Raw genomic sequence first — 14,472 nt, 5'->3', positions numbered from 1 at the left:
GAAGGAGGGAGGGATACATTAGGAGTTTGGGATTAACATATACACACTGCTATATACCAAATAGATAATCAGCAAGGAACTGCTGTATCGTGTGTGTGCTCAGCCATGTCCAACTCTTTGCAGCCCCATAAACTGTAGCCCGCCAGGCTCCTCTGTCCATGAGATTTCCTAGGCAAGGATAGTGGAGTGGATTGCCATTTCCTTCTCCAGGGGATCTTCCCGACCCAGGAATGGGAATCACGATCTCCTGCATCTCTGGCATTGGCAGGTGGATTCTTTACCACTCAGCCACCTGGAAAGCCCATAGCACAAAGAACAATATTCAATATGTTGTAATAATCTATAAGGGAAACTAATGTAAAAAAGAATATATATATATGTATAATTGAATCACTTTGTTACACACCTGAAACGAACACAACATTGTAAATCAACTATACTCCAATATAAAATTAAAAATTTTTTTAAAATTTTAAATGAAAATAAAGGCCATTGGGGCTGGTACAGTAACTGAGACCCAGAGCATTAGCCTGTTACCCACAGCACTGTCAGACTATTAGAGGCTGGACTGTGGGGGCCAAGTTGGGGATCAAATATGTATCTCTTGAGCTAAAGTGAGCCCCAAGTCACTGGCCAGCCAGGGCCAAGGTGAATGACCCTGAGGGGGGGAGAGCTGTAACCCTGGGACCAGTCCTGTCCATTCATCCTAGGACTCTTGCCTGACTCTGGCTCCTGGACCAGAAACTTCTCTGGCCACCTCCTCTGGGTGGCTCTTCCGTTGCATTTCCTCCACGTTTTTGCATCCTACCCTGGCCTCTCATTTGTGTCCAGGTCCCTTCTGCCAGCACCCAGTCCCAGTTGCCCGCAGCCCTTCATCGTCAGGTTCATAACCCTCACCCATCATGTGTTACTTGCACAGCCCACCTGTATTTGCTTAACTGACTAGTTAATATTAATAGTGTAGTCAGCATGTGCAAAGCCAGAGCAAAAGTCGGAGGGAGACAGTACCCTCCATCTGGGACTTCCCTGGTAGCTCAGTGATAAAGAGCCCGCCTGCCAATGCGGGAGACATGGGTTCGATCCCTGGATCAGGAAGATCCCCTGTGCTTCAGAACAACTAAGCCCGCGTACTACAGCGGTTGAGCCTGTGCCCCAGAGCTCAGGAGCCACAATTGCTGAGCCCATGAGCCGCAACGACTGGAGCCCATGCTCTACAACGAGAGAAGCCGCCTCCACGAGGAGCCTGTGTGTCCCCAGGGACTATACAGTCCATGGAATTCTCCAGGCCAGAATACTGGAGTGGGCAGCCTTTCCTTTCTCCAGGGGATCTTCCCAACCCAGAACTCGAACCAAGGTCTCCTGCATTGCAGACGGATTCTTTACCAACTGAGCTATCAGGAAAGCCCCCCAACCCCAAGTAACGTGTTCTTTATTCCCTGGCTTCCTTTATATGGAGTTATATTGCAACCCTGTGGAGTCTCAAACGTGTTGGGTTTTGTTGTTGTTTTTTCGTTGTAGCTGCTTTTAACTCTGTAAAGAGAATACTGTGCTATATATAACAGTTGGGCACTTATTTTTCCATCTACAATTATATTGCTGACACGCATTCATAGTTTTGCAAGTCCCTGCAGAGTGTTCGTTTTGACTGCTGGGTAATATTCTGTCATCACTTTCCTTCTCTCCTGGTGATGGGCATCTGGGTTGCAGCCAGATGTTTGTTACTAAGGACGGGCTGTTATCAGTTCTCTCGTCCCTGTCTCTGGTTACCCATGTTTAAGAGGGTGGATGGCTCCCAGGGGAAGAGCCGAGTCATAGGGAATATGCCACAGGCCACACTTGTCCCCTGGCTGTACCCCCTACCCCATCTTAGAGCCCGCACAGCACGGTGGTCCCAAGGCCATAACTGCCTTAACCTAACGGAGCATCAGTTTTCCCACCTGTGAAATGGGAATCATTAATGACACTACGCGTTCATTCAGTTAGCAGTGATGACACACAGACCCTGCGTGGAGTCCTGTGGGAGGTGTGGGGGACTTGGATGAGAAAAACTCAGTCATCTGCCAAGGAGCAGGTATCTCACCAGCAGAGACAGACCATGAAGGAAATCCTCTCGGCACTGCAATGGATACGATCATCGCTGGGAGGTGATGGGCAGGTGGGGGCAAGAGTACACTGCGGGACAGCAGGGGGTGGGGGGTGCGCTGTGGCTGCCTGGGGGACCTGGGTTGGGTTTGTTGGCCGCTGTGCGAGACTTGACTGTCCTGCTGGTGAGGGTTGGAGTGGAGGCCATGAGAAATGGGGAGACTAGAAGTTAGGCAGAGACCCAGAGCCCGCTGCAAGGCTGAGCACTACCTGGATGGGAACGCTGCCTTGGACGTGCACTCAGTTTCCGGGCCAGCTCACAGCATCAAGAGACCGTGCATGCTTATGCGCGGGGTCGTGAGCACTTCTGTGTGTGTTCCGTAACCTCCTTCAATCCTAAACGATCCTGCAGGAGAGGTATCTTCAAACCTCTTTCACAGATAAGGAACTTGGGACAATTCAAGGACCAATCAGTTGTTCCAGCCTCATCTTGGAGAGGTGGCAAAAGCCAGGATGTCCACTTGGGTTTTTTCCATCTCAGTCCCTCCCGAGGCAGAAAGGGAACCACTCACTAGTCAGCGCCTCGTGTGTGCCCTGCACTTGGGAATTGCTCGCAAGGCAAGAGGGCAGCCTCCCACAGACATGGTTCCTGCCCTGGGGCGTGACCCTTCTGACACTGCAGTGTCCCAGGCTGCAGGGGTGGCCGTAGGAGGAGCCATGTTGAAGCTCCCTGTGGCTTGTGCTTGAGCCCCTGGGGCAGGGTTGGGAGCTGCAGGTCTCCATGGAGGAAAGGACCAAAGCTGTGGGTCCAGGCGGGATTCAGAGGTGCATACACACTGCCAGTTCAGGGCTGCCCCGTCCGCCAGCCGACCTCTCTCCTGGTGCCTCTGCCGAGAATGTGCCATGCAAGAAACGATGGTTTCCTGCCTTGGCCTCAGTCTTTCTCACCAACCTCACCAGCCCCCGGTTGTTGAATATGACTTCCTGGCTCCTAAACAGAGCCACGCCCACCAGTGCCAGCCAGGTCCAAGCCCCCAGCTCTCACCAGCCAGCCCCCTTGAAGACCACAGGTACCTCCTCACTGGCCTCTCAGCCCCACCTGGTCCTCACAGTGGCCCCAGGCATCCTCCTGCCTCCCCGTTATCTCCCATCCACGTCTTAGCCTGTTGTTCCCCCTCCCCCACCAGCAGCCACTCCTGGCCGCTGTCACTCCCGGCAGGTACCCACCTCAGGGCTTTGGGACAGTCATGTGTTGGTCCTTCCAGTTTCTACAGAATTCTCGAGGGACCCTCCCTGCTCGCTCTCTCTTTTTTTTAAAGGTTTATTTATTTATTTGGCTGCATCAGGTCTTTGTTTGCAGCATGTGGGATCTTTCATCGCGGTAGGCGAACTTCTCTCTAGTTGTGGCACTGTGGCTTAGCTGCCCGGTGGTATGTGGGATTGGAGTTCCCCAACCAGGGATTGAACCCGAGTCCCCTTCCTTGGAAGGTGGATTCTTAACCACTCGACCACCGAGGAAGTCCCCTCTTTTTTTTAATGGTGAACAAATGTACTTAACAGAAAGTATTATCATTTTAATTTTTTGTAATATTTCTTGTTAAATACATTTGCTCACCATTTAAAAAAAGAGAGCGAGAGAAGGTCCCCACGAGTCCTATAGGAGCTTTTCAGTGTATCGTGTATATCTCAGTGGCCTTAAATACTTACATTCCATTGTTCCGCAGCCTTCACCGCCATCCACCTCCAGAACTTTGCATCATCTCAAAAGTGAAATTCTGCACCCATTTAATGATTGCTCCCCATTCCCTTACCCCCACCCCAGCCCCTGGCAACCACTCCCCACTCTGCTTTAAACTGCAAATTCTCTTTTTTTATTGGCTCTGAGGCACACACCACCGTCTGACTCACTATTTACCCAGCCCCCATGGAAATTCTAATTGTCCAATTATTTAAGGTGTGTCTCCAGCACACGAAGCAGTGCCTTTATACAAAGGCACTTAACCGTTTGTTTGTTGAAAGACTGAGTGATCTAGCCACTGCATTAGACTCTTGCCTGGCTCTCAGGGGCTTTATCCAGACCTTACCAATTCCCTCCGCCCTACCCAGCCTCTTTCTGCAGTCCTGTCTCTGCAAATCATCCTAGAATTTGTGAGCACTGGTACCCACGCTGTCTTGATTCTCCTGGCCACCCAAGACTAAAGCAGATTTTTTTTCCTCTTAACAGAAAAAGTTCATTCTTTAGGATTGCCCTTCAAATCACAGCACTGACACAGGGCTTTTTTTTCTAACTAAAACTTGAAACGGCAGCTTCTAGTTGTTAATGACAGTAGAAATGAATTGTAAATAACACGAGAGACCTATCGAAGACCCAGGAGAAGCAGAAGAAAAAGTCACGGCTGGGTAACAGAAGAAAGTCTGACCCACACCCTCCGCCAGGATGTCCTTAGGGAAGAAGAGCCCGGGAAGGCGGGAGACCAGCAGAGTGAGCACCCCAAAAGCACGTCTGTCCCTCGCTGTGGTTCAACTTCGAGGCTCCTGGGCTCCACTGCAGGAATGCATCGGCGGGGCTGGCGGAGGCAGTGGGATGGCCCCCAGAAGTGGGTCAGAGCCTGGCCTCTCCGTGTACTCACTGTGATGTGCTGCAGAGGAAAATGTAGTTGAACCTCCCTCGTTCCATCCTGAACAGGCTACCCTTGGTGAGAAACAAGCATGGGTGTCTAGGTGCTGAAATTCAAAATGAGCGTTCAGAGGCCCTACTTGAGCAAAGGAATGACGGGTACCTGAGACATGCTGGAAGCCTGTTCTCAGCCCGGTTTGCAGGGCCTATCTGGTGCTCACGTCGTAGCCCAGCTGTTGTTCAATCACCAAGTCGTGTCTGACTCTTTGCGACCCCATGGACTGAGGCACACTGGGCCTCCCTGTTCCTCACCATCTCCCAGAGTTCGCCCAAGTTCATATCCATCAAATGGGTGCTGCCATCCAACCATCTCATCCTCTGTCATCCCCTTCTCCTCCTGCCTTCAATCTTTCCCAGCATCAGGGTCTTTTCCAGTGAGTCAGCTATTCACATCAGGTGGCCAAAGTACTGGAGCTTCAGCTTTAGCACAGAGGAGGGAATGGCAAACCACTCCAGTATTCTTCCCGTGAGAACCCCATGAACTGTATAAAAAGGCAAAAAGCCCAGCTGACCAGGCTCTAATTGCAAAGGGCTGGATTTATTCTGTGGCCAGGTCTGTCTGGGAGGAGCACGTGGTGACCCTGCAGAAAACAGGCCCCGGTCCCGGGAAGGTCTGGCCCACGAAGCTGGCTCCCACCTCCCAGAGACCAAGACTTCTGCACAGGATTCCTTGGAAAGGCAACTTCTGCCGAGCCCTGACTATGTCAGGGGGTCTTTGTGATGCCTGGGAAATGAGGGGGGGAGGGCAGGACCACCACCCAGCCCTCAGGTGAATGGGGAAGTCGAGAAGGATGCTGATAGAAGCTCCCACCCAATGGTGATGTGTCAGGCCACCTCCCTGGCTCCCCTGATCTGGACAGTCCATGTGCTCAGACATGCTGAATGTCTGAAGATCCTTGAGGTCCCAGCATGGCTTCTCAGGGAGCTGGGACCAGGGAGTGGGTTTGGCTCCAGCAGATCCACTGGGAATTGCAGGCTGAGTTGGTTTCTTCCGTCATAGACCATCATCCCTTTGCTGGCTACCTGATGGGTGCCGGACTACTGGGAAGATGAATGGAGACTTTTCAGCCAAAACTTGTTGCTTGGGGTCAGCGTGTAAGGACCAAGTGTCTCAAGGAATCCAGAGACTCAGCACTCCCCAGAACCTTGGAGGTGGCTTAATCCATCCTCCTCATCGATGTAGCATCACCTCTGAGGCCCACCAGCCTGCGGTTCAGCCCCTCAGAAAGGTAACATCTCACTACCTCCTGGTCTCTATAGCCCATTTGGCTTTACTCGTGCTCAATGCTCAGTCATGTCCGACTCTTTGTGACCCCATGGACTATAGTCCACCAGGCTCCTCTATCCATGGGGATTTCCCAGGCAAGAATACTGGAGTGGGTTGCCATTTCCTCCTCCGGGGGATCTTCCAAACCTAGGGATCGAACCCACATCTCTCCTGCATTGCAGGTGCATTCTGTACAACTGAGCCACTGGAGAAGCCCTCATCTGGCTTTAGAGCTTTTCTAACTGGCAACACAAGCTGGCCTCCCCGTGGTCCCCTACTTCAGTTGCCTGTCCTCCAAGAAGGAAAAATGGCCAATATATCAAATGCTTACCATGATCGTGCTGGGTATACACTCATTTATTCTTGAGCAGCAACCTTAGGAAGTGGACACGGTTATCATCCTCACTGTACACGTGACAAAACTGAGGCACAGAGAGGTTAAGTAACTTGCTGAAGGTCACACAGCCATAAACAGCAGCACTCTTCCCTTCCCTGGTCCAGAGCAGTCACAGATGGCAGCTGGACTCTTCTTCCAGGCAAGAAGGGGGTGCAGTCTAAAGTCCCCTCATTTCTCCTAGGCATGCTCTACCAGGCCTGTGAGTCTCTGAACAGAGATAGACTTTCTTGTGTGGCCTCCAGTACTATCGAGCACCTGTGCTCTCTTCATAGAGCCCAAGGATGTGTTGGCATCTCCTGGACAGGGGACTTGCATTACAATTCTTGGAGTGTGTCCTGAACCACAGTGAACCAGGAGTGTCTCTAAGACTGTTGTTCCCAGTCTCCTTCCTACATTGCCCAGGACTCTACCTGACCGCTCCTGCCAATCAACCATCACACACAGTTGCACAGGTTGTGCACTGCCCAACTCTGAGGGTGCTCTTCACACAGACTGTGCGATGAATGAGTCCTCCCCACAGAGGTGTGATGTTACCACCTGCCCAGCTGCCTGGGCAACAGATCTGTCTTGGGTTCTGATCAGAGCTGGGTGGGATTTTTACCTGCCCTTGAAAAGCATTTCCCAGACAGATTTGATGGTTCTGGGATCGTCTCTCCATGCCTTGTCGCCAGGCCCTTTGAGGTCCACCTTGCTATGTAGCTGGTAGGGTTCCACGGGGCCTGTGCCCTTCTTGCCCAAGCTCGAGCTACAGGGAACCTAGTCCCTCTTGAACATGTCCTTCATTGGACACGTACAGAGGAATGAGGCAGCCCAGGGTTCACCACCCCCCGGCGCCGGACTGGGACTGGAACTCGGAGCTCTTGACTCCAGGACCTTGGTCCTCTTCCCACTCTCCCAGGCGGCTCTCTCTAACCCTGTTATTTCATCCTGTTCCTTAGCACCATGAGGGCATCTAGAGGGCAAACGCTTCCCCTCCTCCTCGGATTTCCTAACAGCACTCAGTAGTAGCCTGGGTAATTGCTGGGTCTCGTTCCTCTCTCCGGCTCTTTAGACAAAGCACAGAAACGCCACAAACACCAAGGCCCAGCATCTGGGGAATGGGTTTAGCCACAGCTCGTTAGAGAGCGTGGAGTTGGGAATGGAGACTCAAGCGTCTCCCAGAGGCGGGGTAAGTCAAAGCAGTGCCACACAAGGACAGGCAGGGTTTGCTCTGATCAGGGCTTCTCTGGCTTTGTGGGTAGGTATGTGGCCATAGTTCACTCTTTTGCCTGTCAGACTTCTGAGTATTGATTCTCTGCCCAGACCACATCAGGTACAAGGTGTATGTACAGAGAACCCACCATCCTTGCCTGTGAGAGCTTATATGGTCCACTGGGGGACACAAGTGTTACCCGAAATAGACTGTGGAAAGCATTCAGGACCATCATGTGCAGTTGTACAGGCTGTGCACTGCCCAACTCTTACAGGCATCCTTCACAGACACTCTGAGATGAATGAACTGTCCCCTAAAGGTGTGATGCACCACCAAGCCTAGCTGTCCACGATGGCTTTAACATCCAGGGAGGACCCCTCCTCTGGTGGGAAGTGAGACAGAGGAGGTGGCCAGTGCCGGTTAGAAAAGATTTCACCCCGAAGAAGATGCTTAAACCGAGTCTTGAAGGGTGAGCAGCACATGTCCAGCCAAAGAACAGGGAAGGGGGTGCTGGGCAGTGGAAAGAAAATTTGTCAGCCTTTGGACGCATGAGATGAGACAGGCAAGAGTTGGGGAGGAGCTGGAGAGGCTTCTAGGCAAGCATTCACGTGGAGGAGAGAGATGGAGAGAGGCAAAAACAGATCTCAGAGTGACTAGGGGGAGGTGGTGGGGATGGGTGAGCTCAGAGACGTGTGGGACGTGGGGGGAAATATGAGAATAGGTCCTCCTGAGTTTGATGACCAGAGGAGTAGCTGCAGGTCCCTCCGGCCAACTCGCCCTCCCAGAGGCCTGCCCATGCCAAGGTGCACATTCCGAGATGGATGTATACCAGCTGGCCCTCAGCCGCGGGTCACATCAACAGCGTAGTCATACCCCCATTTATACAGAAGCCGATGTGGCCTTCTGCCGGTGCTATGCCCTCAGGGTCATTTATTCGGTCTATTTCTGGAGCATCCCTCCCTGCCAGGAGGGCACAGAGAGCAAGCACCACATCTGTTTGCCTTCCCAGGGCTCTTGGATGGCTGTTGCCCCCCTCCCCCGCCGCCTCCCAGGGTGTACTTGTTTGTGGCATTCTGGTGATGGCTGGAGAGGGGGGTTCCTTAGGCTCTTTCTGAGCACTTGGGGGTCCCCAGGAAGGAACTAGGCCAGACCAGTGATTGCCGCTCACTAAGGTGATAATGTGCTGCTGTCCCCCAGCAATTATAGATTTCGCTTGTCTGGGCAATAGTTGCAAATTGGATGTGGGACAGGCAGGGGCAAGAGATGTAATTTGAAAACCAAAGACCTGGAGGGAAATTGAATAGTGTGTGCTGCTGGTTAAGCTGAATGTCAAGGAGGGGGAGGGGTGCCACCTCATTTATGACTCTGGCACCAGCACTTTTCTTGAGGCCGGGTTCATGGCGGTATAATCTATATATACAGTCAGAGTCACCCTTTTTAGGGTATAGTTCTTTCCGTTTTGAAAAACGTATATGATCTCGTCGCTACCACAACGATCAAGAAACCAAACACCGGACTTCCCTGGTGGTCCGGTGGTTAAGAATCCGCCTGCCAATGCAGAGGTCATGAGTTCGATCCCTGGTCCAGAAAGATTTCACATGCCTCAGAGTGACTCAGTCCACAAGCTGTAACTACTGAAGCCTGTGTTCCTAGACCCCATGCTCCACAGCAAGAGAAGCCACGGTGATGAGAAGCCCACGCACCACAGCTAGAGAGTAGCCCCCTCTTGCCGCAACTAGAGAAAGCCTTTGCCCAGCAAAGAAGACCCAGCACAGCCATAAATAAAATAAATTTTTTAAAAAGAAACCAAGCACCTCCTTCACCCCAAAAAGTTCCTGGTGACCCTCAAACCTCAACCCCAACCTAACCCCAGGCAACCAGGGATCTGTTCTGTTCTCCATCCTTACAGTTTTGCCTCTTCTAGAATGTCACACAGGAGTAAGTCAGACCGAGAAAGAATGTCACACAGGAGTAAGTCAGACGAGAAGCAGAAACATTGTATGACATCCTTTATAGGCAGAATCTAAAAGACATGATACAAATGAACTTATTTACAAAACAGGAGGAAACTCACAGACTTAGAAAACAAGTTTATGGTTGGTGGGAGTTGGGGGAGCAGTGGGGATAGTTAGGGACTTTGGGAAGGTACACACTGCTATAGTTAAAATGGATAATCAGCAAGGTCCTACTGTAGACTACAGGGAACTCTGCTCAGTGTTATGTGGCAGCCTGGGTGGGAGGGAGTTTGGGAGAGAATGGATACATGTATATGTATGGCTGAGTCCCTTTGGGGGAGAATGGATACATGTGTATGTATGGCCCAGTCCCTTTGCTGTCTGCCTGAAACTATGGAAACATTGTTAATCAGCTATACTCCAATACAAAATAAAAAGTTTAATTTAAAAAGATAGGTAAATCAGAATCTCACATAAATGGAATCATGGAGTACGTTACCTGTTGAGTGTGGCTTTACCTTAGCCAAATGCTCTTGAGCTTTATCCAATTTATTGCAGGAATCACTAATTCACTCCTCTTCGTTGCTGGCTAGTACTCCCTGGCGTGGATGTGCCACATGGTTTACCCAGTTCTCCAGCTGAAAGGAGGATGTTTGGAATGTTTGCAGTTCGGTGTGGTTACAGATAAAGGCTGTAAACATTTTGCATACAGGTGTTTGTGTGGCCATATTTTCATTTCTCTTGAGTCCATACCCAGGAGTAGGATTGCCTGTGGTCGTGTAAGTTTCACTCAGTAAGAAACTGACAAACCGTTTTCCCTAACAGCTGTACCATTTTGTATTCCTGCCAGTTCAGTTGGATCTCATGCCTTGTGAAAAATTTAAAGAAAAAAGAGGAGGGAGGTGGGAGGAGGGGTTCAGGACAGGGGGACACATGTGCACCCGTGGCTGATTCATGTCAATGTATGGTAAAAAACCACCACAATATTGTAAAGTAATTATCCTCCAGTTAAAATTAATAAATTAATTTTTAAAAAATAAAAGGCAAAGGGTGCTGCAGGGGTTCTGACGACAAGGCGTCACTGTTGGAGGGCGGCTGCCGGGAGAGGGGAAACCAGGAGGAGAGAGGTTTGTGTAACATCCCGGCCACCCCCATGCCGTGACACTTCAGGATTCCTTTCCCCTTTTAATCTTCTTAGAAGTGCCGTTCGGGCCCTTGCCAGGGTTACTTGTTGGGCCTCTTTGTGTCACGACTTCCCGTGATGGATGGATTTTACACGTTGGGCGCGGAGCCCGAGCTGAGCCTCACTCATGAAATCGGTGACACCAGAAAGATAAATGCCCGTGGGCAGTTTCCCACACACCACTGCCTGAGCCTGCTGTCTCTCCCTGTCGCTGTGCCTGGGGTGTTCTGGGGGCCACTAGCTGGATGGGGGACAGGGAGACAGGCAGTGAGAGGAGGTACTCCGCCCCCTCACCCAGTGACAGGCTCAAAGCCCAGCCCAAGGGCAGTCTGGACACAGAGCCCAGCCTGTCTGCCAGGTGCCCAGAGCGTGCTCAGGGCTGAGACCAGCAGGGACACGATACAGAAGGACAGGGTAATTGCCAGACCCTTCCTGGCTTTGGGAAATGGATGGTCCCACCTGGGGTAGGGGATGAACAACGTACTCCCCAGGCTAAGCAGTGTTACCAGAGGCGGTTCAGGGATCCATGCCCCCAAAGGGCACACACGGCCACACCCTTCTCTTGTACGAAGAAGAGGGCCCTAAAGGCGGGGCTCTCAGTAGGAAGATGTGAATTAGGCCCTGAATGACAGTGGGGGCTCTTGACTTGGTAAGGAGAGGGGCTGGGACCATGGGCAGGGGACACAGCACAGCGACAGAGGCCTAGAGGTCAGAATGTAGGGGGTGCGTAGGCTGGAAAACACAGTTCATCTGCATGGTTCCTGCCAGAGCTGCCCTTGAGCCTAGAGGCGACCCTGGAGGCTGGCCAGCTCGGGGGTCCCCAAAGACTGGGGGTGGCAGAGAAAACGATCGTCATCTCGAGGACTCTCTGAGACCCCCTGAATCAGCGGAGGCACTGGAGGGAGAAAGAATCAGTGCCCCCCACCCCGCTCCAACAGCCTGGGTCAGAGCGCTGGGTACACCAGGTCATGGGTGGGCGGCTACCGCAGGGTCTGCTGGGACTTAACGATATCCCATGTCTGTCTGTCTGTCCACCCAGGTGCAAGTTCTTTAGTCTGACCGAGACCCCGGAGGATTACACCATCATTGTCGATGAGGAGGGCTTCCTGGGTACGTGCTTCTCTCCCTGGGAGCTTGGCTGGACTGTGGCCTGTGGTCAGTGCTGGCTGCTCTCCCCCCGTGTTCTGATCCCTCGGGAAAGGACCCACAGCTGAGAAGGGGCAGTGCTTACCCCACCCAGAACTAAAGCCACCAGGGAGGCAGGGCGCTTGTTCTCTGGGGGCTCCTCCCACAGGGGAGGTGCTTTCAAACATCCTCAGTCCTTGTTCCCATGGGAACAAGCCCCTGTCACCATCCTTCTATGATTTTCCATTATCTTTCTTCCTTGGTGACTCGGACTGTAAAGGATCCACCTGCAATGCAGGAGACCTGGATTTGATCCCTGGGCCAGGAAGATCTCCTGGAGAAGGGAATGGCTGCTCACTCCAGTATTCTTGCCTGGACATTTCCATGGACAGAGGAGCCTAGGAGGCCCATGGGGGTGGCAAATAGTCGGACACGACTGAGCGAATAACACTTTTCTTCCATCTTTTATACAATGCCTCAGGGTATCACCAAAGTTCCTACCCTATCTTTCTTCCATCTTTTAAATTGAGATATAATTTGCATACCATAGAGTTCATCTTTTTTTTTTTTTTTGCCCTCACCATGCAGTATGTGGGATCTTAATTCCCCAACTAGGGATCAAACCCGTGCTGCCTGCATTGGGAACATGGAGTCTTAACCACTGGAGCACCAGGGAAGTCCCATGGAAAACCTGCTTTTTAAACAGATGGCATGGTCTTCTGTCATAAATGAACTATGGATTCGTCTGCCAGGCCCCAGCATTGACTTTTATGTGGTTCCTAGGTCTTTGTTTTAAATTCTTTTGAGTTGAACGCTCAGACTCGTGACTGTTCCTTTGTCCCACAAGTAACTCCTTTACAGTGAAATCACATGTTAAACTTGGCATTGATACATTTTCCCCAACTCCTATCCCCAAACCAGCACCACTGCTACCACCTGTGTTGAAACAGAAAGACTCTGGCGCTTGGTGAGCCCTCAGACACCAGGCCCTTAGCTGAGCATTCGATGGGGTTTATCTCACGTAATCAATCCTCCAGGCGTCTTCTGGAGCCCATCCTAATTTCAGCAGCCCACATTTGAAAGCTTAAGAAATTGAGACGTGGTGATTTTGTCCAGAGTCACGCAGCCAGGATGAAACCCTGCCCACCTGACCCCAGGACTCTTGACCCTGATGCTGGCAGGACGGGAAAGACCTGACCGACTCTGTGCAGAGGACAAGGCCACGCAGCACAGGGACCCGCAAGCCCCGCTGTCAGTAGCGGGGGCTCCTGGAGAAGTGTCGGGGCTCCCAGCGACAGAGCTGCCCACCTGGTGTCTGGGAGGTGGCAGGCGTCCTCAGCCATCCACCAGGGACCGTCCTCAGCCCTAAGAGGCTATTTTTACGGCCTTGGGTGATGGGTAGTGACAGAAATAATAATCCCTTTCAGTCTTGAGATGGTCCACCTTTTCTCTAGGGAAGGGCAGGCCTGAGGCTGGGGCAGCCGAAGCTCCACCTGCCAGATGAAGGCCTTACAGGGCCAGTGGGACCATGCTGTCAGAACTGGGGCACTGGAACCCCAGCTGCCTGAACCCCCCCTGCTTGACAGTCCTGAAGCTCAGCCCTGTGAGAGGGGTTTTCTCAACACCCCACCGCAGGCTGGTGGTAAGGTGAAGACCAGAAGGCATGCCATGAGGCCAGAATGAAGTCCCCCCCAGCGTTTACTGCACTGTGATCTCCTGCCCATCAGCCTCCCTCTCTGGGCCTCAGTTTCGTAGTCTGTGAAATGGGAGAGGGGCTGACTTCTGAGCTGGGTCCATAAGCAAATGGACAGCATTCTGCCCAGTCCCCAAGGGGGAACTGAGAATTCAGAGAGGCAGGCCATGTAAGGGGATGGATGGCACTGGTTCCCCCGGGGCCCTTTGTCCCGTCCTGGAAAGTCGAGTTTAGGAGCACATGAAATGATGTCAGAGGTCACCCTGCACCCCGGGTCTGGTAGTGAGACTGAGCTTGACCACAGAGACCGAGCTGTGGGGAGCCGGCAGGGAACAGAGAAGGTAGAGAGGGGGGAAGAGGGGCCTGGGCCAAGTAGAGAGAGGTGGGGACAGCCGCCCTCTCCCTCCCCAGCCCTTCACTTAGAGCCTCCATGTGCCCCCTGCACTGAGAATAGCAGAAAACAAAGGCAACCGAGGCCACTACCCTGGGGAAGCTGACGGGCTAATGGGGCCAATTGTAGACTCAAACTAGCTGCTCACCCCATATGACTGTGGGGACTTAAATGAACCAAAATTAAATAAAATGTTCGATTGTATTTTTTTCTGTCGCACTAACCACATCTCACGTGCCCCGTAGCCACATGAGGTGAGTGGCTTTGGACAGCGTAGGTGTAGACTGTCTCCCTGAACCCAGAACGCCCTCTGGGGCAGCGCTGGTTCCCAGATCACGAGGACTTCAGCTGTTGCTCCAGAGGACGTGGGAGCCGCCAGGCGGCTCTGAGTCGCGAGGAGCTTGGAATAGGCAGACAGAGGGCAGGGGCAGGTTCATGACAGCCAGCGTGGTCGTGATGCATGAGCTTACACTGACGGGAAGGACCCTTCCAGAGTTTTCCCAAGAGGGC

The 14,472-nt window shown here is 52.2% G+C and overlaps 1 protein-coding gene across 1 annotated transcript in view; it reads left to right on the top strand.

The window, feature by feature from the left end:
* Positions 1 to 14,472, top strand: part of CASTOR2 (cytosolic arginine sensor for mTORC1 subunit 2) — a 56,219-nt gene that overhangs the window by 28,136 nt on the left and 13,611 nt on the right. Inside the window, exon 2 of the mRNA XM_081558045.1 lies at positions 11,793 to 11,863. Coding sequence (XP_081414171.1) covers positions 11,793 to 11,863 — 71 coding nt within the window. The remainder of the gene's footprint in view (positions 1 to 11,792; positions 11,864 to 14,472) is intronic.

The sequence above is a fragment of the Giraffa tippelskirchi genome, chromosome 13 (genome assembly GCF_054371585.1).
Source record: "Giraffa tippelskirchi isolate mGirTip1 chromosome 13, T2T-mGirTip1v1.2.pri, whole genome shotgun sequence".
Lineage (NCBI taxonomy): Eukaryota > Metazoa > Chordata > Mammalia > Artiodactyla > Giraffidae > Giraffa > Giraffa tippelskirchi.
Note: the sequence above shows the minus strand (reverse complement) of the source record. Positions and strands in the feature narration are given on the sequence as shown.